The sequence below is a fragment of the Polyergus mexicanus genome, unplaced genomic scaffold, assembly GCF_030449975.1.
Source record: "Polyergus mexicanus isolate NDT 795.1 unplaced genomic scaffold, iyPolMexi1.0 SCAF_16, whole genome shotgun sequence".
NCBI classification, from domain to species: Eukaryota; Metazoa; Arthropoda; class Insecta; order Hymenoptera; family Formicidae; genus Polyergus; species Polyergus mexicanus.
Genome location: NW_027223336.1, coordinates 569,833 through 597,831, shown reverse-complemented (window position 1 = coordinate 597,831; position 27,999 = coordinate 569,833). Strand labels below are relative to the sequence as shown.

Below are 27,999 nucleotides of genomic sequence, written 5' to 3'. Positions count from 1 at the left end.
ATAGCTCATTGACGAAATGACGACGAGCACATGACAAGGCGACTAGGAAATATTCGCGCATAAGTACGCGTGACGCGCACGAGTCTCGACCGAAAACGTTACCGGCATAAACTAATATTTATTATCGGAGGCGAGAAGTGTCAGTTTAGTATAAGTATTAGAGAGAGATATTAGTATAAGAGAGAACGATAGAAAATCGGATATGTTTTCCTTGTTTGATTCTCCTGCGCGAATCCATAATAATCGGGACAATGAAAGCATCCGCGACTTGTCTTTTTTTACTATAATGCCATCTTCTTACTTTCGATGAAAGCGTGCAAGTCCATCTACACAAGTATATAGCCTATGGTTAAACCGGTAACTCGTCGAATGCATCGTCAGACGGCGCTCGATTCGCTCACCGCTTGGCTCCTATTGGCTGACGCGCGGTCACGTGATGCGACCGCGGGACGCGTCAGTAGCGCCAAGCGCATTTGGCGGGCTCGTCGCGTTTAGACGGCGTCGTTCGTGACTGCTCGCGAGTCTTTCGTGCTGTGTGCGTGCCGAATATCCACGTCGCGCAATGGTGAGTATCCGCGTGTTTTTGACGCGCTCGACGGCCATCCGCGACCGCTATCGATATTCTCGCGCGCCGCCGAGTCTTCCCCGTCGACTGACGGAGTTTCGCAGCTGCATCTCGCAAATTAACCGTGATTTTTGTGTCCGAACAGGCTGGCGGTAAGGCGGGCAAGGACTCTGGCAAGGCAAAGGCGAAGGCGGTCTCGCGCTCGGCCAGGGCCGGCCTGCAGGTGAGTCGTGATTCGACGGCGTTGAGAACGTGTACGGGTTGGCAGAATCGATTCGAGTGAACACGCGTTCTCGGCTCGCGCGTCCCGTCTGATTAACTTTTCCTCCTCTCTCTCTCTCTCTCTCTCTCTCTCTCTTTCGTACGCTCTCCCGGCCTCGCAGGTTAAATCATCATGGTTGGCGCGAAAAATCCGGCCGACTCTCGGAGCCGTAACCGGCAAAGCGCTTTTCGGCGGCTCGCAGCTCGCCCGGATACGTCGTAAACGCGCGCGACGGCGCCGCGTTTCTCGCTCTACACGCGTCGCGCCGAACCTTCGAGAAGCGGGCGTGCGAGACGATTTATTTTTCGAATATACGTTGCGTGCGGTTCGCGACCGTTTTGAAACGCGCGAGTACGGTCCGGACCGACTATCCCCGTCCGATCGATTGCTCGTCCTCGGGATCGTTTTTACGCGGTTATTCGACCCAGCGGCAACCTCGACGACGCGCTGTAAATCGACAATCAATTTTTACCGCTCGTCGCGATCGCGCCAGTTCGACTTTAGTACATACAGCCGAACTCCGAGCTCTCGAGCGACGCGAGCGATGCGTCGTTTCCGTTCGCCGTTTGTTGTTTCCCATCGCCACGGTTGTCATCGATACACTCGACGCCGACTTTTCTTTTCTTTTTTTTCTCCCCTACTTTTACCGTATTTACATTCATCGCGACGCGTGTTTCGCGCGATATCCGCGACCGCGAATATCTATATCGATCGTGCGTGCACCGACGTTTATCCGTCGACTTAACCCCAGTGCTGATTGCACACAATTGTTTACGATTCCGCGGTCGGATCGAACCGGCGAGGCGCGAGAATTGCAAATTCGAACGGCACGTCGGTCCCATTCTCGTCAGTTTGTTCATTGCGCCTATCGCGCGTCGTTTCAATCGCGATTATCTCATCGATCGGCTCATCGGCTTCATTACGTTGGACGCGCGTAAATGGCATCGCGATTTTCGAGATCATCATTTCGCAGTCTGAAATTCCATCTCATCGTACGAAGAATGTTCCCTCCCCTCCCCTCCTCCTCCTCTTCTCTTCCTTCCTGCTATTTGACGCGAGAAATAGAATTTTTACTAAAAATTCAATCTATATATATACGACAAAACTATCGAGTCGAATCGAAGTTGTTACATAATACTGGACATGTTCGGAAACAGTCTCATATCTAGTGAAAAGGATAATATTTTTTTTTGAAAATTGATACAATTTTTCCTTACCACACATATTTAAGCGAATGTAATTTTTTCTAAATTTATAATTATTGTAAATTATACTTGATAATTAAAAATTGATATTATTTTAACTTTGTCATCGAGTCGCCATAAAAGTTAAGCGCTTTTCTAATAATTTTGCAATTTCACATTCTCTCTGTTTGTAATTTAATTGTAGTTTAATGGAAACTAGAATTCTTTAATTATTTAAACTTTTTCTACGGTTGATAAAAGAAATGGAAAAAAAATATATGAATTAGTGTTATCGCTATTCGTGAAGAAAGAATTTCAAGAGAACGATCAATTTTTTGTTTTTCACACCTTATCATATACTCTTTCTATCGACGTGATTAATAAAATTCTTCGTTGTAACACCAAAGCACAATCTATCCTTCAAATGGTAACGGACGTCCATCTCGATGCCATATCGGTGAGCAAAATCCATATTCACTTTCCACATTTAACGTTAAACGCGATCGAACATTCTTTCGTCTACCTACGAAGATCGTGCGCAGCTACGTTCAGCTGATTTAGCGCTAAATGCGGCATGTGAATATAGGCACTTGAAGTGGCTAAGCACCTACGTTACGAGTCGATATTGCTGCGCGATAATTTCGTCGCCAATAATATTTGGCAAATAAGATTATTCCGATTAGATACAGTTTGCACACCTCGAAAAGAGATCAGCGTATCTGCAAGATGATCTGTTTCGAGATATTTTGCTAATGATCGTGAGAAAAATTAATAATACTTTGATCGTACTTTGAAATATATGTACAGAGGACGTACAGAAATTAATTACATTAAATGAGTTTCGATTGCAGTAAAAGCCATAAAGCATTTTTTTTTTTTTTAATTTCGTGGAATTTTAGATTTACATTCCTTGTTTGGTTTAATTGTAGTTTAGCGGAAATTAAATATTTCTGTTATGTTTCATCGAGTGATTTTTTAATGAAAATACGGATGTGTGTGTGTGTGTGTGTGTATGCTTCGAAGAAGATAAAGTTTTAATTACCTTGCGGATTATATCGCATCTTAATCTTATCTCAAAATTAAATGTACGATTATAATAACGTAGACACGAATAAAAAAACGCTGAAATTATATGTATAATAAATAGAACGTAAAATTCAAATTTTTCTGATCAACTTGAATTTTCTTGACTAGATATATGTTTTATATATATGTTCTAGATTCTTATTCTCATCTCTCTCGCGGTTTCAATCTTATTTTATAGAAGCGCGATATTTCGACATGTCGATCGTGTACTCGGTATCAGCGGTGACAAAATTATTGTGCAACGATATCGACCGTGCTTGGGTAAGAGGAGGAGAGAAAAACTAGCCACTTGCGAGACTGTCGTACAATCGACACGCGAGAGAATCCACGAACGGAATTTTAGAGCAACCATTCGCCTTAGAGAGAGATTCTCTTAAACGCGTCTATGGGCGTACGTCGGATGACGAAACTTCGTGCCAAAAGCTGGAGAGCGCGAGAGGAGGGAGAAAGGGGATAGAAGCGAAGGCGGGAGAGAGAGAGAGAGAGAAAGATGGAGATGAAGAGAAACAGCGAGCCAAATCGTAACCGCTCGATATTCGTAGCGTGAGAACGAGACGAGGTCCGATATTCGCGCGCGTTTTTTTCGACGAATAGCGAGAAAGGAGAAAATTTCCACTCGCCATAGAAATAATATAGACACAAAGCGACGCGAATTACCGAAATGACGAGGCGGAATGCGTGCGTTCGCGTTGTTATCGCGAGAACGGAACCGGGTCGGCAACGATATGACGGTAACAACGACGACGACGACGACGACGTTCCCCGATGATGCTGGAAGACGATCGCGGGGATTCATCGTCTCGACGGCGGAACGAATACGGAAATCCGTGTCATCTCGTTTATCGATATTTAGCCTCGGCCGAGAGCTGCTGACGCCGTAACCGACGACCGCATGTCGATCGAACGGGTAGTAGACGCGTGCGTAGATCTCGTACGAAAAACATTCGGCTCGACGACGTCGTCGGTACAAGGTACAAGTTCCGGCAGAAGTCACTAGACGCCGCGTCGTCAGTGGTGAATTAAGACAAGCTAAGGGCACCAGGCGCAAATAAAAATCCCAATAAAAAAATTTCAAAGTGATTAATCTCCAAATTATTAGCGTCGTTATTGATATCGATACATAATATAATCATAATTATTATCACTCGTAAAATTGTCACACACTCTATATATATACTTGTATAAAGTATAAAGTATTTTAATACAAAATTTTCCGATAATAAAAATTGTCAATCGATAGTAGATTATTGATTCTGAGACTAACATAGTTAAAAGATGACAGTGGCAAAACATTTTCGATATAGATATTAAATATTTTAAATCTTATATAAAGATTTGATTACTATTTTTTTAATGTGATTTACAATAACATAATTTTAAAAATAAAACATTTTGAGCCTTGAGAGATTTATATAAACGCCTTGTGTATTCGGGTAAAACTGCCTCTGTAATTCAATGGTTGTGAATACATATTAGTTGAGAACATTTGCGCTGAGAGAACTGCGTTCGGACATCAAACATTATTTACGTAGTTTATTCACGATCCGCTAGATATGTATAGGGTGTTTTTTAGCGTGCGACGAACGGCTGTTCGCTTTAGCAGGAAACTCGTAGAATGATCTGCCTACTCTCTTCTAAACATATCTTTAAATATATTTAACGCATCATACGAATTGTTTCACAATTTTTGAGCATCGACGAAGATTTGTAAACTCAAATATGAATTTAATGAAATTTACATAAATTTTCTTTTGTTATTTTTATATCTAATCAGTTTTCGAATGCTTTCTATTAAGAAATGCCCTGTATACGCAGAATGTTATTGAATTAACATTGTTTAATTTTTTCCATCTAAAAATATAAACGTTTCTTATACGTTTTGCTTTTTTATTTCATAATCTACCACACAGTCATTGATAATTACGTAAGCAGATTAAAAACAATGTTAAAATGTTTAGTTTGGAGCCACGCAAAAATATTATGTATTATTCGCACAATATCCAAGAAAGAGAAAAAAAAATATAGTATAGTGTAATATATTTATCAAATTATCAAATTTATTATAATTACGTAGTATGAATTGCTCCGTTTCGCGAGTTTTTCAAACTTATAATATAATATTTAATCGCATATGTGAGCGAGCTTTTTGTATCATTACACGTATTACGTACATTCCTGCGTGTCACAATGTGACGTCAATCTTTTTCATCAATCTTCAAAACAAAATTATATCCGTTGTCCAATCACAAATACGTTTTTCTTTTATTTGACTCGTGTCTGGAATAAAAAAAGCGCAGCTAATTTAGTGGTTTATTGCAGTTCCCGGTAGGCAGAATTCACAGGCATTTGAAAAACAGAACCACGAGTCATGGTCGAGTAGGCGCTACTGCGGCAGTGTATAGTGCGGCCATTTTGGAATACCTCACGGCTGAGGTAAGTGAATATATATATATATATACCTGTGTGAGTGAAAGAGAAAGAGAAAGGGGAGGGGAAAGAGAAAATGCGAGAAAGATTGTAACTGATACTGGAACTGTGAAACTGAAGCTCTCCATTAGATCCCACGAGATTGAGCATATGGTGCATCAATGAAATAACGTGACAATATAGTCGAAAGAAAAATAAATATATTTACACAAAATGACTCTTGAGCCGTTATGCGAAGGAAAGCTCAAATATATGTAGGGAGCGAATAATAAATATTACAAATAATAACGATGTAAGAGAATAATGTTACGTAATTGAATTTTGATAGATAGGTAATGTGTTAATGAAAATAATGTTATTTTTGAATGTTATTATAGTCGTGCTTCAAATAAGTTTCTACTGTTTAATTTCGAAAATTAAGATACTTCGTTAAATAATTTTTTTTTCCCCCCCTCTTTCTTTTCTTTCTTCAGGTGTTGGAGTTGGCGGGGAATGCGTCAAAGGATTTGAAAGTCAAACGTATTACACCTAGACATCTGCAACTTGCCATACGAGGTGATGAAGAATTAGATAGTCTTATTAAAGCAACTATTGCAGGAGGAGGTATATTTCTTTTAATATTATTCTTTTCATATAACATAACTTATATTAATTATTAATATAATTTAGGCTTGTTATTTTGGCTTTAAACGAGATTTAAAACTTTTTGGCTTTAGGCTTTAGACTATAATTCCATCATTGATTAACTTCTAATCTAAAACTGAAAGTCAAATAACATTGGTGCAAGCGAGCCTTAATTTGTGATCAATATATCACCTTAAAAATTATTATTAACTTTATTATTAATTGATGTAATAATATAGTGTAGCAGAGTATGATATTTTCATATCAGTTTTTGTATACAATTTATTGTACAAAATTTTAATATTTTTCTTCATATAATTTACATTAAAACGCAAGAAATTTATGTATTTGTGTGTTTTTATTTGTTTATAGGTGTCATTCCACATATCCACAAATCGCTTATTGGCAAGAAGGGTTCGCAGAAGCCAGCATAATTTAGCGATAATTGATATTGAACATTTCATTATTCGTGGGCAAATGGGAGGAGGAAAGAGTTGATCCAGTGTTTGTTGACAAAGTGTACCTAGGTTACTAAATCGATGGCGAGACTGGCGTGATATATACATAGAGATATATATAGATATATAAATAAAACAGTATATTGATATATAATTTAATATAGATAAAAATGAGAGTAAAGAAAAAAGACAAATGTTCATCACACAATTGACAAATGGGCAAGACAGGGAGAATCGTAAACCGAGAGTAGGAAATTTTTAGCGTATTGCGAGCGATGCGTTGTAGCATGGCTCGTTCGAGGTAACGACAGTCTTTGGTACAGTTTGCAACTTACGAACACTGCGGAAGCACCAGAAGGCGTGTGAAAACGTCTTCAAACTATGTTTAATTATTTACGATACACCGCGGACGAAGCTATCGGTTCTTGTATCGAATCACTATTGCTTAATTTTATTTCATTTAAATCATTTTTAAATTGCGTTAGTTATCCTGCTGTCGAAGGAATGTTTTATTAATTTTTTCTTAAACAAAGTATCATTTTTTCGATAATTTTGTTTTCACAAAAATATTAATTGTAGCGTTGTATGTAACGTTACATGTAATTTGGTTTATTGTTCAGCATTTAAAAAATTTTTGAATTTATTGTATACGCCAACATGCGATATTCTAACATTCAACGAATAAAGCAGTAAAGATTTCTTTACCGTCGGATTCGTCACAGCGGAAAAAAAAGAAGAAATGCAAGGCGGACGTTTACACATGTGACTTCCGAGTTCACGACTCGAATGACTCCACATTTTGCCAAATGCGTATAGAAATATATGATAAAGTTTCCAGTCTTCGAACTGCTATTTAAATATTGTCTCAAAATCTTTGTTCTTTCATCAGTACTCAAGTTTTTTTTGCGCGTTTTCCCTGTCGGATCACAACACAATCATTATGGAAGTCAATTGCAGAATTTAGAAAGTTTATGTGATTCAGGCTAATTTAACGAAACAAATATCAAAAATTGTATGGCTTAAATTTACGAAATTAAACAAATTTTTAATCTCGATAAAGAAATTGTTTAATTGTATTGCAAATTCTTTGGCAAATTTTTTGTGATCTAAACAATAGCGAAGACTGACACTTCAATTCTTGTAAAATATAATCGGAGATATAGATATAGAAATACGATTCGAGGTATCCGAAAGTTTATTAGCATATATAAGGACGTGTGTATCTTTATTTTTGCTTCAATCATATTTTCTTTTGATGTTTGTCACTTCTTCGTTATCTGTACGATTCAAACATAATTTTTACTGTACCTTTACGGAATAACGCACCATATATTAAACACCAGCCATATGTAAAACGTTCATTTTTTCATAATAAAGATAAATTTTATTATTAGATATTCCTTCACGTAAGTCAAATTAATATAATTTTACATAAAATCTTGATTTAAGAAAATATAATTTATTTCGTAAAAAAGAAAGAGAAGAAAAGGATTTAATTCTACAAGCAATCCAATATAAATGAAATAAAGAAACAAAGACTAATAACATTGCCATCAAAGGAAAAAATTCCATGTGTGTTTGTCGTACATATTTATACACGTATTTTAGAATAATGAGAAAAATGATCAAAGAAAGTATAAGAGACTCTTGTAAAAAGTGTGTGTGTGTGTGTGTATATATATGTATAAACTTTATAAATAAGCTTGGATTTTCTCCATTCGATAGTATCTTATTGAGACGTAAATACAATCTTGTCATCGATACCTGATCGTCATGCATGCGTGTACGAGCGTGCGTGCCATCTGGTGAGCAATGCCTGAAGCCGTGGAGGTCCCCGCCGGCGGCTCTTTCGACGAGCTGCTCACTGGCGAGTAATCAAGGAGGAGGGAGGCAGAGAGCGCGCGCGCCGATTGTGAGCGCGAGCGAGATAGAGGGAGGGGAGAAGGCCCGAGCTCCCCACTCGCGGCGGCGCAACGTTCAGAGTTGTGGTCGCCTTTCACGGGTACGGTCGAGTCGGTTGCCCAAGCGGGGCTGGAGTAACATAAACGTTCGCGATCGCGCTTTCGTCCGAGTCTGATTTCCGGGAAATTCTGCCGTCACCGCCCGGTGAGTTGTTCGATCTAAGGACCGATCGCGATACGCAGGCATACGTACAGACTCTCGTATCTCTTTCGCTCCGTCGCGAGACCGAGGAGCTGTGTGCGATCCGGGCTCGCGGTGGCAAATCGCGTACAAACAGGAGCGAGAGTGTAATATCCCGGAGGATACGAATCCCTTTCTCCGCATCTCGTGCGACGCGGAGAGATAGAGAAAGACAGACGCGCGTCTCATTCTCGCGCCAAAGCAGTTTTTCTTTTTTAAATCGTATATCGTCTTGAAGATTGCCGCGTCTGTCTGGCTTATTTGCCGCTGTCGCACGACCGTTGCCGGTGTTTACGTGTCATTCGCATCCGCGTTCGCGCGTGATTCCAACCGGCGATCCTCGCTCGCGATCAGCGTTAATCACGCGCAGAATTTGCAGAATTCTCGAGTTGGTTAGGGACAAAAAGAATCGCCGTCCGAGGAAAAAAACCTTTCTTTTTTTCCCGCTCGTATCGTATCTCAACTTGGTTTCGAAGCATTCCTTGAAGTCGTCTCTATTTATCCGCGGCTAAAGTCATTCAAGTGAATCGCTCGGCATATCGAAAGTGTGTAATTTTTAAACAATAACGTAATAATTTGAGAACGCAGACGAAGAGATGTCTTTCATACAGACAAGTACTTTTTTATATTTACATCGAGTGTGTTGACATTGATGTTTATGGTCGATGTTTACGATTGACAAACAGTTGTATCAAAGTTGTACGGGAAAGTTAAAGAAGATGTAGTAATATCAAAATTACATATTATATATATTATTATTGAGAGATCTATTTAATAATACGTAGATTTTAATATTGTTATTATTATATATATTCCCAATACATATTTCTTTAATATTGTGAGAGTTGAACTTTATTCAGAGAATATTTATGGATAAGAGAAATAGAAAAAAAAAGAGCTCGAGATATTACGATAGGACATACGATATACATTGTGATACGAACATTATTAATCTGATCTTGCTAATCCGGAATATGAATTGTGTTATTACAGTACTTTTATTATATTTAAAAATTTTCTTTCTCATTATAAAAAATTTGCATATCGATTAATAACATTTTTCTCGCAAACCAATATAATGCGTTATTATTGATAATATAATAAATTAATGGAAAAGAGAGATATGACATTTTTATTGAATTTTGCAAATGTGAAAAGCAAGTTACAAAATATAGTAAATATTTACAAACATTTTATAAATTTTTAATGTCGGTGATAATATTCTGTTTGTCGTATATTTCGATGATATTTATCTTTGGATACTTGCCCGAAAATTTTTACGGATGGATAATACTCGTTATTTTATTTTTATTTATTTTTTAATAACATTAATGTTGTAATAGATAAATTTTTCTGTATAGTCGATTGAATCCGATTTACATAATTACATCTATAAGCTAGAACGATTATTTAGAATTAACGTGCATGTGATTATAGTTGCATTTGAGTAGGTGGAAAGAATGTAATTACGATCGTCTCTTGTACCTAACAAATTGAGTGAATCAAAGTACACGAAATCTTGGACTCAATCTTTTAGAAAGGTAATCGAAACCAAGTAACTCAATCAAAGTGTAATTTCTTTAATTCTTTTTAATCCTTCGAGTACCGTCTTATCTTCATTTATTCACGATGTCTAACACACAATGAAATTGGATAGAGAATTGAGTGGATAAATCTATTTGTCTTTCAGTTAAAAATAAGATTAGAAATAAAATTTAAAATAAGATTATAATAGATTAATACTTTTTTCTCTTTAAATATATATAAATTTTATTATATATATATTATATGAACAATAGAAAAATATCGATATTTTATATATTAAAATACATGAAAAATCATGCGGGAAAAACGAAGGCGAAGGAATTTGAATTTGCAATTTTCAAATTTCGCGCGGAATTTGTGCGGCTAAATTTCGGTAACTCGAGCGAGGATTGCCAACGTGACGACGAAAATCGCGACGTCGAATTTTGCGTTTCGCGCGAACGATCGGCGAGAATGTTCGTGTCTTTTCGTCTCCGTTTAAACGAAACTCGCGAAAGACGACATCTTCTGTTTCGAAGGCTTGTGCGCGTCGATCTCGCCGTTCGGATTCCTGGCATGGAATGATCTGCTCGCCGTGACTCTTCTTCGCGCAGAACGACCGGCCCAGGATTCTTCGAGAATGACGGGCAGACACGCGGAACGAGCCGTCGCCGTTCGGTGAGTCCCTTTTCCTTTTCATAAAATGACAGCATTTGTTGAGGCCTTCACGTACAGCGGTAAATGTGATCGCTCCAGTCTCAGACGTAAAATTTGTTCGTTTTAGCTGCACTTACTTTTACTTTTTGCATTTAAAATGGAAAAATCATATATATTTAAGTAAAATTTTTGAGGCAAAAGGAGAAAAGAGAGAGCAAAGCATAGAAAGAGTAATTGAAACAAATCTATAGGCAGATAGGAGAAGACTACAAAGGCATGTACATAAAGGGAGAAATAGCTAGATTATAGATTTTGAATTTGTTTTCAGGAGATTATATTTCAATAATTATTTGGTATATAAAAAAAAAAAATTAATATATTCACCAATAATATTTTTAACTTAACATCTAGTCTATGAAAAATTGCGCCTTTTCCGCTGCTTCTCCTTCTCTAGAAAAAGATATTTGAATTAATGTTTTAAGAATAGAGAATTATTTCAACCACGTATATATTTTGCGATTATGTGAGTATTATTTTGAGATCCTCTAGGTCCCATGCAGTTTCTGTATGAAGATTTTTTTAGCAAGAATTAATCCAAACAATTATATTCGATAATATATAATTTTAAAATCTATTTTAAATATCAAATCATATTGTAAGATAGACCGTACGAATTATAGAGACTATCTCTCTCTCTCTCTCTCTCTCTCTGAACCTTTTTATTTTACTTTTATCGTTAATAGCCGATTTGTTAAATTAAAGGATGAAAGAGATTTTTGTACGTAATAAATCAACAAATACATATACTGATAATACATGTATATATATATATATATATATATATATATATATATATATATATTTATTTATTTATTTATTAAAATTGATTTTTTCTCGACGGAAATGCCATTTTCTACCACATCTAATACTCGATATTGAATATTTATAAAATTAACTAAAATTTTGTCAGAGTAAAATTGATCTAAATAAAGATATTTATATATATATATGTATGAAAGATTTAATTGTAAATGGATTTTACTTTAACAGAGTTTTATTTGATTATTAATTCTAAAGATTATTCATTATCGTGTACTAGTTGATAGAAAATTACATTTTCACTCTGGGAAAAACTCGATTTTAAACTTATCAAAGATTCTTCTATTAATAAATTGATTCGATATAGAAATGAGGATAGATATTAAAATATATTACAAAATTCCACATCGATGCTTATTTTACCTGTCCTGTTTCCAGGCATTGTAATATGTATCTCGATTTGTCCATGAACCGTGTTCTATATTTATGTTCATTAATCTTTTTCATCGTGCAGCTTCGTGCACCGTTTTCGACTTGTATTCTAGATATTAATATTTATTTATGAGACGGAAAAAACAGAAATATATTATAAAAATTACCATACGTGTATACAAATATATTTTACCAATATAAAATTGATTGAGATAAAAAAGACATTTTTTATTCAAATATTTCTATCGTCAAAAAACAATGAATAATTGATATACATCCGAATAACTTTTCATGTGTCAACAATGACTGATATTTAACAATAATATCTGGAATATTATTATCGCGAATATAATACTTTTTATCTTAGCTTAAACAATATCTCCGTTCATGCTTTTTCCACAAGTGGAATATGCTATAATTATAATGTAACGACATGTTATAATTATTTTATAATCCTTTTTATTGTTTTTTTTTTATCACTCTTAATTATTATTAATAGCAAATTTGCCGTAAAGATTCTACTTTGATGTTACGCGCAGTCTTTTTTTTTTTTTGCGGTGCGATGTAATTTAATATGCAATTGTAAGTTTCACGAAACACTATCTTTTCAAAAGATGCGTACCTACCACTCGGCAAAATCTTGTTTACGTGAGGTGTAATATCGTTAATGTAAAGTTTCGCCGGTCACGAACGCTTTACTCAATTCGGCTTGTTTTCGCGCTCATGCGGATGTAACAATTCGCTGGGAGCAATTACGAAACTCGCCGTTTAAGTTTGCCTCGCGAGCAGTCGTGATAATGAACCGAGATCACCGTATGATCTCCTGGTGCAATATTGTGTATATGCTATCATTTGGAAAGATCATCGTGCGCGTTAATCCTTGAAATAATAACGATATAAAGGGAGAGATGCTATAAAGTATCCACTCTCCCCCCCCCCTCTCACCCCCTCCTTCCCCTTCACGGCGTTGTCGGAATCGTTCTTTCGCTCCCGCTTTTCCCCTTTTCTAGATTTATATATAAATCTTTTTCCTCTCTACAATTCAAAAATCATTTAGAAGAATTGGTATAAAATATGCGGTTAAAAAAAAAAAACATGATTTTTTTGCCAATATTTAAACGAATACGTGTAGAGTTTTAAGATAAACTTTAGAGATTTTTATTTCGATTTTGTCTGAAAACAGCACGTACAACACTGCGAACTTTTTCACGCGTACGATGTACTTTGACAGTTACCCTCGCATTGTAACTGACATAAACAATCATCATGATTGTTTCTCCTCGTGTATAATAATTAGGTAAAATAACGCATGTGTATCGCGCGAGTTGCAGCGACATATTTCGACGTTTGTGCATGCGGATTTTATATTTTATAGAGGGAAGCACTTTCACAAATATTCACCCAATTCGTATTTCGGTGGCATGTTCGCCGAAGTGCTACACAAAGTAGTGTTACATGGGTCTATTGCAGCAGCGCAATATTTTCTGCCGCGACGCGTTGTTTCTACCGATCGCGTCCTCGTTTACCACCCATTGATTTGACAATACGCGTAAAACGGCCGGTACCGGCCGATTTTTCCACCCTTGAGAGCGACCACCCCACGAGAACACAAATATACTCGAGTCGACGATATTTCAGTATTTTTTCAATTATATTGCGAGAGAGTAAGAAACGCTTTATGGATTTTTTTCGAATATCCTGCAAGATTTGATTTTTTGTATGATTTTAATTATCTCGATGACGAAAATGACTTTAATAAGCTTCGCGAATTCTGTACAATATACAAAGGAGAGTAAGATTTAAAGAGCAAAATTGAAATGTACTAAAAAGTAAAATATTTACGTGGGACTTTTTTATCTTGAACAATTTTTCCGGACAATCTTCCGGCACTGTCATTTAATTAATCGTCAATTTAAATACAAACCCGTTTCTCTTATAGTTTACTTTTAGCTATCTATATTTCGTGTAGAAGAAGCATTACTACCATACATGTCTAAATATCGTTGTTGCTTTTCGTGCAGACTTTTGACGTAATGATCGCGTCTTACGAGCATATGAAAGTTACGCGAATTAAAAATGGAGCAAAGTCGCGGAAGCGAGTTTGTACGCTATAAAGAATAAACGAGCGGCTTTGCTTTTATATTCGTCGTTGCGTTTCGAAAGAACTTGAGCATATCGCTTTATAAAATCGTAGAAAACGGCTTTCCGAGAGAAATGCTCCGGCGCGGCGCATCCGCCAGGCAATAATCGTTCCCGGAGAAGAGCGCTTGAAGCGGAAAGTTGCCGGCACATTTTTCATTAAACGCGCGAATCCTCGGATTTAATTGAAACCGAATATCAAGGCTTGAAATTTCGTCCTTTCCGTATTGCCTTTTTTTTTTCTTTTCTCCTTGCAATGACGCGACTGTTAGTCTAATGACATTGCAAGTCGTGAACCTTCATATTTGCAGATGCCATTTCAAATACATTTTTAAAATCTCGAGAGTTTCGTGTAAATTAAATTTATATGTAAATTGAGATTGCCATAATTATCATCACGGAAATCGAAAGATTAAAGAGTTGTTTGTCGAATATTCTCTTTCACATTTCTCGTTATAATATGATTCCGAATTCGCATCATCGCCTGAGCCATTCAAGTCGACGGTTTGAAAGAAATCTTGCGTCTCGCGATCGATGCACTTTGTCGGATCTTAGTTTCGACTCTGATCTATCTCGCATCGACTCTTAAGCGAGCTAGTTTGTTTCGCGTAATCTGAGTGTACTGGTACTCAAGGCACGCAAGGTCATCCGATCGTCATCGAGGCGTTAGCGAACGCCGCGGTGAAAGTTTATTCCGTGCGGTAGGGATCTCCCGGCTTACGTTCATGCAGGCATGAACACGGAATCGTTCTCGGAACGAAAGTCCCCGGGTCGGGAAACTTCAAACTGACCTGCTGCGAAAGAGTTGCGGTTACGTTATTCGAGAAACGTAAAGTTTTCAAATACCTTCCCGTAAAGTTAACAGAGATATCAAAGAAAATATCAAATATTATATAAACACACTATCAATTACAATGATATAATTTATAACGTTTTTTTATACAATCTCTGATATTTTCCATAAAATGAGTGCAAAACAACTAATAATTTGGATGTTTAACTTGCTGTTGAAGATCGATTGTATCCATAACAATGTTAAACACTTGTATTTAAATTATTCAAATATGTATCTAACAATAAGTACAAAACGAACGATTAAAACAGTTGAAGCTAAAAGTACAACGATATTGCACTAATCTCAATACACTATCGATAAATATTTGACGTATTAAAATAGCTCCATATTGCCGGCCATGGCTATTTTAGTAACTTTTATGCGGTTGATTACGATCGTTAATTATAAACAGCATTAAAAATTAGCGCGCTGAAAAACCTTTTTGAATTGAAATATTAATGCCTTATTTGTGCCCTGGTTGATTATTGAATATTTTTGGCGTATATTAGAAATTTTTTACGCAGGCAACAAAGCTTTATGCTGAACATGTATAATGTAAGGGTAATATTTTTAAGTTTTTCATGTAAATTGAGTGCAAACTAACGAACAAATTCTCTTTATCATTGGTCTAAAAAATTATCTTTGCCGAAAAGCATATATTTGTCTAAATGTTAATTTTACACACATAAGCCGTAGAATCGATAAGATGATATATCTTTGCGGTTATCAATATTATTGCCGTTTTATTATAAATAGCATTTTTGCAAGATACTGGCATGACAATCATTTTTAACGGAAAATCAAGATAAATTTAATTTGAAAATAAAAATTACGAGATCTCTTTTAGAACAAATTTTTATTGATTCTGTTTTGGAATTTGGATTGTTCAGTTACAAGAAACTTTTTTCACTTTCCACTGTTTAATTTGTTCTTTTAACTCGCCCGCGTAATTGATTCAAACGGGCTACTGCAATTTTTTGATTGTCCTGTCTTGAATGCAGAGGGCTGTCTATGAATTTGACCTATCCACATTCAGCAGAATCGCCATTAAGATGTCCATTAACGTCGTGTGTCTTTGTCAGACTAATCAAACAATACGTCGCCTTGATTGTATTGCTGAAATAGGCACTTGATTGTCGTGATTATACGGGAGAGCTACAAACGAGCCCGCGTGATAGGTATCTGTCACGGAGTACGTTCGATATACATATAACGAGAGTACGATCATTACGAGCAGACATTTTGTCGCGCTTTTACAAGTGTTTTAAGGCTTATTATTAATTAAAATTGAATCATGCACATTTTTCGTTAAAGGTTTATCTTCAAAATTGAAATCGAAGCTTTTAGCTACCATATATTTGCAGATTTCGATAGCAGTAATGTAAAGGTTAATGAAAATAAATGCGTAATGTTATTTTTTGTAAAATATGATATTGATTTTTTTTCCATTAGAGAGAGAAGAATATTGAAATCTTGATAGTTTTGAGAAACTAATCACGATAAATGAATGGCTTCTCTCGAATTACTTTACACAGAGACGCTTATAAATAATGCAATATTACTTACCACGCAATTTGAAATTGTTTTTACTTTGATAAAATTTTAATTTGGGTCTCTGTTACTTTAAAATATTAAAACTTAAAAAATTCGAAATTTAGAATGCTCAGTTCTATGATATTACCAATGTTAAAAAAAGATTAGCTTTACAAAATTGATTATTCTAGGACAATATATAAATTATTACAATATTTCGTTAGAACAGCAAAGATAACTTTCTTTAAATTTTTGAAAACATCAGGTATAAAATAAAATGAGCACATGTGTCCAAGAATGGAATATCGTGGAAAGATTATCGCGTCTCTTATTAGAATCAATTAAGGATTAATTAAAGGATTTTGCTTCTAGGGGCGTTCTATATATGAGACATCTCGCGCCATTTCGACTTTTCCAGAATGAAAAGGTTGTGAACTTTTAATCTTGTTAGGACATAAAACTGGAAGTTTGCGACTTCATAAATTCAATCTCACGCGCCCGTATATAGTCGTTATTAAATTAAGTGTGGTCGCGTTCCACGTCTGTTCTATCGATATTACTTTGCGCTTAAAACGAAATTAATGTGAAAGTAAGGCACGATTCAAATTAATACGTAATTGCAATATCCCGTAATTTACTTTGCTAATATTTTCATAATTTCACAGATATATCATCAATCTCAGCTTGCTCGTAGAAAAGAAAAACTATGCTGATAAGTCTGCGATTAGCGGAAAGAGCACTAAAAAATTATTGATATAGCATATTATGTTATTTTTTTTTTAAATTTTTAATTTTACATAGAGATCAGATGTTTCAATAATCCAACTTTAAATTAAGATTTTTACATTTGTTTAAAAATTGAGTTGACTAAAGAATTTGCGGTTAAAAAAAATAGCTGAGATATTCCGTATATTAAAATTTTGTATATATTTTTAATTTTATCGAATAACTTTAGAGTAATTTTGTCAAATTCCTAGAATTAATATTTGATTAGAGGTCGAATGTATCGTCCCCGACTAGAGACGATCCTGGGATCTTGATTATATACCGTGTAGGCAACGTTAGCTTAAACCGTTACTTGGGTATGTCGCTTCACCTTTATCGTATATAGACGGAAATACAGCAGACGCGAGGCGCGTTTATTGCGTACGTGCGTAACGTGTCTTCCGAGACTTCCTCTAACATAAATTCTTTCGCGATTTTTGTCGTGCGACGACTATCAAACGACGAATTTCCAATAAGGATTATATAGTATCGACGAATTGAAAAATCAAATTCGATATTCAAATCGCGGCACGTATTTGCTCGATTAAATCGCGATGTTAAACGCGTATTCGCGCTCCGAATTCAATAATACGCTCGGATTTTTGCAACGTTCGAAAGTTTCCCGCGATGCAAAATCTGATTCTCTAATTGCAAATCGTAGCCAATCGACCAAAGTCACATGACCGTGATTGCATTCCCGCGAAAAATACCTTGCGTGGGACGACGGAAAAAAAAATGCACAAACTCGGTGATCTCGTGGCTCTCGTAACGAAATGCACGCTGTTGTTTCGATGCATATTGGATATGATAGATAGGATCCGAAACTACTGGAACAGATGTATGGGTGTCTGGAAAGTGATTTATCATATGGTCGACTGGGAAATCCGACAGAAGTTTGGGTTGGAGGATTTCTCTCGGTATTACACTATATACGCGGAATGAAAAAAACAACAACATATTACATCAATCGGGTGATTCATAAATTATCCGCAAAAACATGTCAAATTTTTGTAAACATCGTAAAAATACAAATGACACATTAAATTTCAGCTTGGATCGTTAACGTTTGTACGTAAATTCCAAATTCCGTGCACACGAAAGCTTTTCGCGTTAAATGGATATTAATATAGGGTGTTGTTCAAATATGAGAATATACGTGTATATTGTATTTATACCAATTATAATATTGGTTAAATTTATGATATATATTGTAATATTTTGAAGTTAATTAACAAGTTACTCGTTTCATTTCTATTTAGCTGATATTGTCGTCACTTGCGTATTTCAAATATATTACGTTTATAAAGATATTTTCCTTCATTTCAGCGTGAAAAATTTATTTCAAAAATATCCAAGCAGTTTAATAAATAGTTTGTTTATTTGCGTATATAGTATAGGATTAAAAAAATAATTGGTTTATACATATTTTTTTATTTAAAACACCTTACATAACGTGCGCTCTCGTGAGATTCACATACCACGCACTCGTACTAGAAGTATCTCCTCTACTCGAAGAGGTATCTCGAGTTGGAATATCATGCGACAGCTCTCTCTCTCTCTCTCTCTCTCTCTCTCTTCTCTTTTCATCTCTTCTCTTCTCTTCTCTCGAGGCGAGGTCAGGATTCGCCGGAGGATATTCGCGAACGCGAGATGCAAGTAGCGATGACGCCGATTCTCGGGCAACGTATCGAATAATCGACAGCGTGTATTAAACTGTTCCAATGTTTACTGCACGTATGGCAAAGAGATTTAAATTTTATTTATGTTATCAAGATTTTTCTGGCGAACCATTCGTGTTGTTGAAGGTGGTAAAATGTTGCGTAACATAAATAACATGCAGCAGATTCTTTTCCTCCAACATATTTACGTAAGCAAATGAGATTCGGAAAATGTGTGAAGAAAATTATAAACGTATAAAGCGAAAACTCTTTATAATAAAGACAAAAAATTAATTGTGAAATGCACAATGTGCTTTTGCATCACATTTCTATATTAAAGCAATGCTTTCTCATTTTTATTTATACGAACTTGTATATAATATACAGATAACGTAGCATGTGTATGTATGCATTTAAGCACATTGGGATACAAGCACCTTTGTACGAAACTCGCGGTAATGCTAACAATTCTGAGGACATGAAATGACCTTAACAAGCGTCTGTGCTTGCAGTGCTTGGAAAATTTGCAAGCGATAGTATCGGGTCGAGGGCCATCGCTATCTGCGCGCGATCTCCTACGCGTAGCGGCCGTACATGGTCGATGACCTAGAGGATGCGCTAACGGATCGCAACGTGCGACCGAATAAAGAGATTCCCGAAGAAAGATGTCCGCTCGTCTTGCCTATCTTTAGACAACGCGATAAATGACAGCTGGTTATATTTTTTTAGCGTCAAATGATACATGTAATTAACTAAATTAGGAAATTAATAAGGATATAAATTAAAAATCACAAATTTTAATTTTCGCCAAGAAATTTGTAAATATATAAAGTATATATATTTTAGCTTCAGCGAGCTATCTTTCATTTATTTCACAGTGTAATCCGCTCCATTTTAAATATTAAATATCTTCATATATCGCGGACTAATTTGGAGGGTGAAATATTTCAAAGTAACTGATTAATAAAGTTTCATTATATTTATTTATGCTTTTTAACTTTCGGAAAGAAACATTGGATTCTCGATGTTTTAGTAAAATTAAATGAAAAACATTTTAAATTTACAATTTGAAAAGGGAGAGAAAAACGACGACGTATAAACTACTCGTCGATATTACATTTAATATAAAATTATTAATTTTTTTGAACACTCGCGCGCGAATGATATATATATATATTTTAATATAAAATAAAAAATTTCTCGTGCGCGCGCACGATTGTTACATACATACGTATTAGAGATGCAGCATTTTTGGTACACCCCATACGTTTGTATATGCATTGCGCGGTCGTACATAGGTGCTCCTGTCACGCATGTCGTGCACAGTCCTAACCACATACGCGGCTGCCCAAAGCCGTGTGTACATAGGGTCCATATATGTGGTGCACTCGGTGCATTGCCATATATCACGCGTGTACATCTCTCCTATGTGTGACGCACGTGAAAACACACACACACACACATAGAGGTGTAATGCCGGCGTGCATCCTCCCGAGCTGGAACGTGCATCCGCGGCAGGTATATACGTTCGCGCAACCTCTTCCTGTCGACGATGCCGCTTACCGTATTCTGCCCGCCCAATAAGCCGAGGTGTTCATGCCTGAATGTGAACTAGAAACGCGTTATAGCGAGGAGGGAAGGATACGAAAATATAAACGGAAAATGATGTATTTTATAATCGGATGACGAGAGTAATATACAATACATACCGATACGAAAGCTTACCTACCGCGCTTCGCAGTTTTTAAGACGCATGTAGCAAAAGCAATTATATTTGGGTAATGGTATTAAATTGTTTGCATTAATCGTAAATTATTGCGTTTCCACTTGAAAGATGGGAAAAGACAAGAATTTGTTTATATTCGGGATAAGTTTCCAGATAAGTTTTACTATCGAAATAAAGAGTATATATTGTATTTACTATCGAAGTAAATACTATCGAGATAGGAATGAAGGAAATAATCTTTATGTTATTTTTTCCAAATTTTATAAAAAGAAAATTGTCGTATTATATTTAATGAATATTTTTGCTATGCAGTAGATGCTTTTAATATGTCATGAGTTACGAGGCAATTAGAATCATGTCAATAAAGGTCAACGCTGATAACGTGCAATTACGCGCCCGTCAATGTTGTCGAGATGTACGTCGTAGCGGGGAATTCTCATAAAAATCTGCGTTACCGTTAACGGAAAGGAGATCAACGATCAGTCGTGCGGTGACTTTCGCATCGGGTTTGCTCGCGTAAAATCTTTGCTTATTTCGCCGAGCGTCAAAGCGAGATATCTCGTCTAAAAGGCAAAACATCCGAGGTTCGAAGGCGTTGCTGTTGCGTTGTTAAAGAGAGTGAAAAAGACACGAGAATAATAGAATTTAATGAATGGCGAGGAGGAAGGGGTAGTTATAGCGGTGACAGGAGCTCGTATACAACTATCGTAAAATCCTCGCAAAGGCGGTGGAAACGATCGGACGCCGATCGTATCGTGCCGGTTTTTATTCTCCCTAAGGAAATAAAGTTACACGTGTTGCACGATCATATTATGGAGTTGTCGCGACTTTAAATCTTCAAAATTCCCCGCGGGTTGAATAAATTTCTCTTTCCGAATTGCATGAAAAAATTCTCTCTTACATCCTAATACCCTTGTGCAAATAACTTATCTTGATAAAACAAATTTTTAATTTTTCCAGTCGTGTAGAAATTTCTTGCAGAATTTCTGGAAGCTCGTAAATGAGTGATATGAGTCGATATATCAAATTAGTGCGATAATAAATTTTCTTATTGCCTGAAACCTATTTCTCGTGTTAATTCAATTAATAATTTATTTTATTCTACTTTAATAATAAATTTCTAATTCTTTCCAATTGGGACGCACAAGGATTTCTCGAAAATGAAAACTTTGCCGCGTCTCTATATGTTAATAAAATTCGCAGAGAGCTATTGGATTAATATCTAGGATTGTGCGCGCGATCCAAGATAATAGGTTTACGGCTGTTTTTCCTCGTCAGGAATAACGGCCCGACGTTATTCCGGCCTCTTGTGTAAAAAGGACCGCTTCCGGCGACGTAGCCGCGGTAAAACAGCAGTCGCGCGAAAGTCAACGGTGTTATAAATCGTGCCGTGGAAAGCCGAGCTGTAAAACAATTGTATACAACCGCGATGTAACGCATATATATATACTATTTTCTCTCCGTTTTTATTGGTAATTGTCGATGCACCCTGTCGTTCGCTTTTATACGTCGCGTAAAGGTTTAACTTCACTTACTCAGGCACACGAACAGTGTAACAGAATTTATTTCGATTTCTTTTATTCAGTTACAGCGCGTATTTTATGTTATAGTGTATTGTCGAGAAGAAGACCTTTGTGTAGATATTATATATTTAAATCCGCGGCTCGCCAAGTATTTCGCGAATATGAAAGCCTTGAACTTTTAAACTAATGAATTATGGATTTTTTTTTTTTTTTATCCTTACGTTGGAATTCTATATTCACGAATTGATTATTCCGTTAATTATACTATCATATCTCTGTATGAAAGTACAACGGTATAAATTGATACGATGCGATGGAATAAAAACTCACGAATGTTTAATTTCGACTGAAAATAATGTACATGTATTTTGCATATATAAAATGTAACAGTTTAGCATACGCTGACGTTATATTCGATAATTTTATCAATAGATTAACAGTTCGGCTATTTCATAACCAACCGCGTGCGCGTAACATGATGTGTGTAACGCTGATTCCGGTTTCGCTCTTTTCGAGAGACGTAATACATTTGATATATATATATAACATTTGGCCGTTATCAGTGGAATTCGAATCATCTAACTGAAAATATCGAACAAAACGGTATTCGGATTTATTTTCGCTAGAACGCGCGCATATCAATTACTCTTATCAAATAAGCGTTTCCATTTTCGCGCATTTAATGAAATTTATATCGTGTTCGTCGCGATAAAACTTGACGATTATATCTATCATCTCTTTTCTGGTCCCTTCGTATACTATACTCGAAACACATTTTTCCCATTATACAATCTTGCAACGGTTTGTACGTACATGTTACATTGTTATTATGCATATAGTCGATGCGAATCGTGCGATATCTTAGAGGGCGCGGCGAAGTTAAATTATACCGTACCAGATTTATCGTAATTTTTCACAGTGCGATGTGATGTAATGAGCAAATGTAGGATACAAGAGTGTGAATGCTATTTTCGCCGTGTTCTTTGCATCATAGAGCGCGGAGATATCGTATTATGCCTGGGATAGACACGTAACTCGTCTCTCATTAAGATCGACTCTCGCTTTTTAAGCACGCCTCTGTTAAGAGTGTGCTCCGCCTCCACTCATGAATTCCGTTTATTACGCAATACGGGAGATTTCGCTTCTATTCATACTTCGGTGTAGGATTGTTCGGTCCATGAAATTTCTTTGATAAAGTAGGGAGCAGCCAGTTCTCTCGATTCCGTAAGAAGAGTATTGTTTCGGATACACTCGGGTTCCCCTCGAGTGATCGCTCATTTGATCACTTTTCTTCACTTACCATATGATACGTAAAAAAAGTTATATGATAAAAAATTAATGCAATTAAGATATTAGTAATTAATAATTAATAACTTATTTTTGCGTTTTACATAGCACGACTTTTAACAATACTTTTTTTACATTGAATGTTGCGTCATTGGGATTTTTCTTCAAAAGAGGACATATTTATGGTTGAAAGATATTTGAGTATTTATTAATACGTCTCAATGTATAAACAATTTCCTCTCTATTATTTTGTTGACAACGAAATATTTTAAATCTTTTTATTATGTATTTTTTTCAGTATACACTATTATAAATTTATCAGAAATTATAATTTATATTCTTTTAGTGAAATGACATTTCAGTTGATGAAAATTAAAAGTTATGTGTGTACGTATGGATTTTTTCACGCGTAAACAAAACTGAATTAGTGAAAGATGAACACAAGATATTTATAAAAATATAAAATAAAATTCGAATAAAACGTTATTATCTTTTTTTTTGTTGCTCGTATTAGTTCTTTTAAATGCAAGACACTATTAATTCGCAAATATTCTACCATATCTATCGCACGCATTCCGATTGTATTTACATAAACCCATTAGCATACTCTGCGTTTAGCGGGTACATGTCGTTTAATTTACAATTTTATTTACTTTACATGAATCGCACATTTGGCATGGAATAGCGCGATATAGAAATATATGGATCGTAGATTCTTACATTTTTATACTTGTCAAATAAAATCTCTTACTCGATTCATCTCGATCGTAATGCTCGGGAGGAAAATGGCGCGCCCGTATGAATTTTCGATCTCATTTTTTGTTTTTGTCGAGTACGGTTATTCATCGTCATGGGAATTTCTATATCGAGTTGCATAATGAAAGTCGAGGGAATAACATTTCCGACCCTATGGTACTCGCGTTATCTCGCGCGTTACGCTTACACGCGATCGCTGAAAACGGAGCTCACAAAATTGCCGCGCAGAAAGGCGAGAATGCTCGTTGCGTCGCGTCGACCATTTTCAACGCCGATAACCCACCAGTTTCGCCTGTTCTCCCGATGAAGGAGAGGACCAGTGTGTCTCATTTGCGCGACGTTTGCGATGCGATACGATGAGAGACACGCGACGCTCTCTTTTGTGTTCTGACAAGCCTCGATATCGCCCGATTCGCGTACCGGTTAATATTTTAAATCCTACGATGACGTTGCACACACACATATTCTGTACGCCGTAATCTGCGACTTGCGACGACGATTGCATCAATAATGATTAGATCTGATATTTAGTCATCTGCTTCCTTCATATTATGTTTCAAGCAATATTATAAAGAATTTTTTCAGACAAAAATTATCTGATATTTCTCTTGCACGCGCACTTTTTTCTTTTATCGAATCGGAGACGATATTACTTGTTTTAATTGTGTATGCTTCTTTTCTCTCTCTTTCTCTTTCTCTCTCTCTCTCTGTCTTGGAAATAAATTTATCTTATATATTGTTATAATTATTACATTGACGAGAACCTGTTAGCTATCTGAAAAATTGTTGTATGCTACATTTTTGCGGCGACATATTTTTCCTGTGATATTATTTCATTCATTATACATTACTACGACAAGCTACTTTACCATGATACTTCCTACGTGAATTTAACGATAAATGCGATACAATTTTTTTCGTTTAACTTGCAAAATTACAAGCCCTGATGAGACGCTTTATATAGGAGATTATGTACACCTCTATCGAGTCGCGAATGCGCCAGTGTGAGAGCAACGTTTGCATGAGTCGACAGACGATGCGAATTGTAGAAAGTTGCGACGATAGATATATTTTCTGTGATATTACAGAGTTATGATGTATCGCAAGATTTTATCGAATAAAGAAGCAAATTTCATATGTCGTCAGATATATGCATGACGTCATGTTGTAGGATCGAGCAATTACTGAAGCCTTCAAGGCTCGGTAAAGTGTAATTTACGGCACCGTCTAAAACAGTGATGCTTTATTAATGATAACATGCAATGTACTGTCGATTAAATATCGTAGTAGCTATTAACCGAAGAGCTGAGTAACTTTTTTTTGAAGATAATTAGTCGCAATTTTTCGCAAAAAAGTTTATATTGCCGTAAATAGAGTAGATACGTTTATATTTTTATTTGATCGATAGAAATTTTGTCAAAATTTTGCATTATCACGCATTATTATGAAACTTGGTACCTAGTTGCTGTTTTTCAAAATATCTGGAGTTTTGTACTATATTCGCAAATAATGCATTTTGATTATGAGATATAAATAAAAATAAAAAAATACATTAAACGTGCAATTTTTTTATTCATTATCTCTAAACAAATGTACTGAAAGTATTTTATAACACGTGTACTAGCGTCTAAAGTCTTATATTAGCTTTGTTATCGTTGATACGAAATAAAATATTTTTATTTAAATAAAACATTTGCTTTTGTCTCTATACAACAATTTTTTTATTAATTATCTCAGGAAGTTATTAAATTATTGATATTTTTGCGACATGTATACATTGCATGAATATTTTGAATTCGCTTTATATTTTTCAACATTAAATTATACATGAAAATAATTTTTTTTATGCTTACATAAATCGGAGTATAAATTTTGTCGATTATTTTTATATTATCAATATTATTTACCAATTATATTATATTTGTAAGCTTTCCGTGAACATAAAAGAGGGAAAAAAATACAATCGCGAAAAATATTAATTTTGTGAAAAATATTCAATAAACTATTTTTATTGGATATTTTTCACAAAAAGATTTTTTTTTTTTTTTTAAATATATATAAACGGTTCGTAACACGTGGATTATTAATATTTTTTCGCTGCTTCTTTATTTAATATCAAATATATAATGTATACAATTTTGGCATTACAATACTGCGCATAACTCTAAATATTATTTTATTATTCAAAAATTCTAAAACATCTTTAATATGTTAATAATTATACATTATGTTTTACAAATATGCAAGCTCGGAAAGATCTTTTCTGTTAAAGAAGCAAACAGATGGGGTTTGTCCTGCATTAGGAGCAAACACAGGAGTGTTTACGTATATCGATGAATTTGCTATTGCATATGAGTAAATGAAAAACTGCGAGACTCCGATGTGTCACGTTTTTGAATTTTGCCCTTTCGCATTTTGACAATCTCTCCTTACTCTACCGCAAGATTTTATCCATCGCGTCATCTTTCTCACGATTTGACATTTTGCTGTACAGAAAAAAATGAAATCCGAATAGATTCGTTGTTATCTATACACGGATCACATCTACGTATATCGGAAAAATGTTGAAAAGGGAGTAACCAGGGGATGCCGGTGCCATTTAAAACTGCAACGAGAAATTGCGAGAATGTACAATGTTACCGGAAGTTTAACGAGGCACGTGTTGAGAAACTTTCGAGGACAGGAAAAGCTTTAATTCTCTATATTCACATTAATAATCCTTTTACTCGTTTGCGCGAATAAAGCTCGCGAAAGTTTTAGTAAAATTTCAACTTGATTTTGCGCGATGCATTTATACGATTAAGATCGTTCACTTTAATGATACTTGATAAAAAAAACCCATGCATTTGAAAGGCGTCAAATTTATTGGTTAATATTTACAAGCAGATATTCTTTACCTTTTGTGCAAAAGGGCGCAATTAAAGAATTGAGTTAAACAAGTTCGTGATATTGCGTGATAGAACGACATATTTAGTTTCTTTAGCTTTTAATAATGGATATTGCATATGTGAAAAAATATTAATATATTATATATAACGTGCGCACACAGCGTACAAGCATAACGGATCTCACAATTATAGAAGAAAACTGATTTTTAAATTGAAATGAAATATTTGCTCGTATATTTCTTAAACTGATATTTAGTAAACATTAATTTGAAATTTAAAATGAGAAACATCATACGTAATACTTTTGATTCTGAATGGAACGTTATCATAAAATTTTGTTGTTAAAATTTCCTCTGAAACAAAATTCTGTTACTAAATTGGTTACTAAATATTATTTAATATATATTGAAAGAGATTCTAAACAAACACACTGTATATTATATTTAGCGTTGTATCTATTTTGATTTGAAACATTTCCATTTATATATATATTCAACGCGTAGAAAAGTCGCTATGTAACTGTATATTATAAAAAATATTTGCACTTGACGCCAAGTGCACCGTCAAGTGAGAATAGATGGACCGGCGCTTATCTCTCGAAGTACAATCGGGTTGTTTTTGGAAAACCTCTAACGAACTATCCGCGCGCTTCGTTTGCATTGCGATAAAAAAGGTACACACACCCGATAACGCACTCGAGTTTTGCGCA

General features: G+C 35.4%; 2 protein-coding genes across 4 annotated transcripts in view; both read left to right on the top strand.

Annotated features, from left to right (window-relative positions):
• The first annotated feature begins 15 nt into the window (after positions 1 to 15).
• Positions 16 to 8,100, top strand: His2av (Histone H2A variant). Its single transcript, XM_070308836.1, has 5 exons — positions 16 to 565; positions 711 to 788; positions 5,417 to 5,530; positions 5,998 to 6,127; positions 6,521 to 8,100. Exons 1-5 carry the CDS (start codon positions 563 to 565, stop codon positions 6,580 to 6,582), a joined length of 387 nt encoding a protein of 128 aa, XP_070164937.1. The 5' UTR covers positions 16 to 562; the 3' UTR covers positions 6,583 to 8,100.
• A 226-nt stretch (positions 8,101 to 8,326) lies between these two features.
• Positions 8,327 to 27,999, top strand: part of Cad87a (cadherin 87A) — a 177,372-nt gene continuing 157,699 nt past the window's right edge. For 2 of the 3 annotated variants that reach the window (XR_011447977.1, XM_070309093.1), the window contains exons 1-2: positions 8,327 to 8,712; positions 10,812 to 10,950. Coding sequence is in view for 2 of the 3 variants with exons in the window: in XM_070309093.1 (XP_070165194.1) it covers positions 10,913 to 10,950 (38 nt within the window). In the remaining variant the exon portion in view is untranslated. Of the gene's footprint in view, positions 8,856 to 10,811; positions 10,951 to 27,999 lie in introns of all 3 variants that reach the window. The other variant, XM_070309094.1, reaches the window with a different exon arrangement.

Excerpts from the sequence above, each read along its gene's own strand:
- His2av (XM_070308836.1), top strand. Across the intron at positions 789-5,416 it reads CGGCCAGGGCCGGCCTGCAG|TTCCCGGTAGGCAGAATTCA; the intron begins GTGAGTCGTGAT and ends GGTTTATTGCAG. Across the intron at positions 6,128-6,520 it reads AGCAACTATTGCAGGAGGAG|GTGTCATTCCACATATCCAC; the intron begins GTATATTTCTTT and ends ATTTGTTTATAG.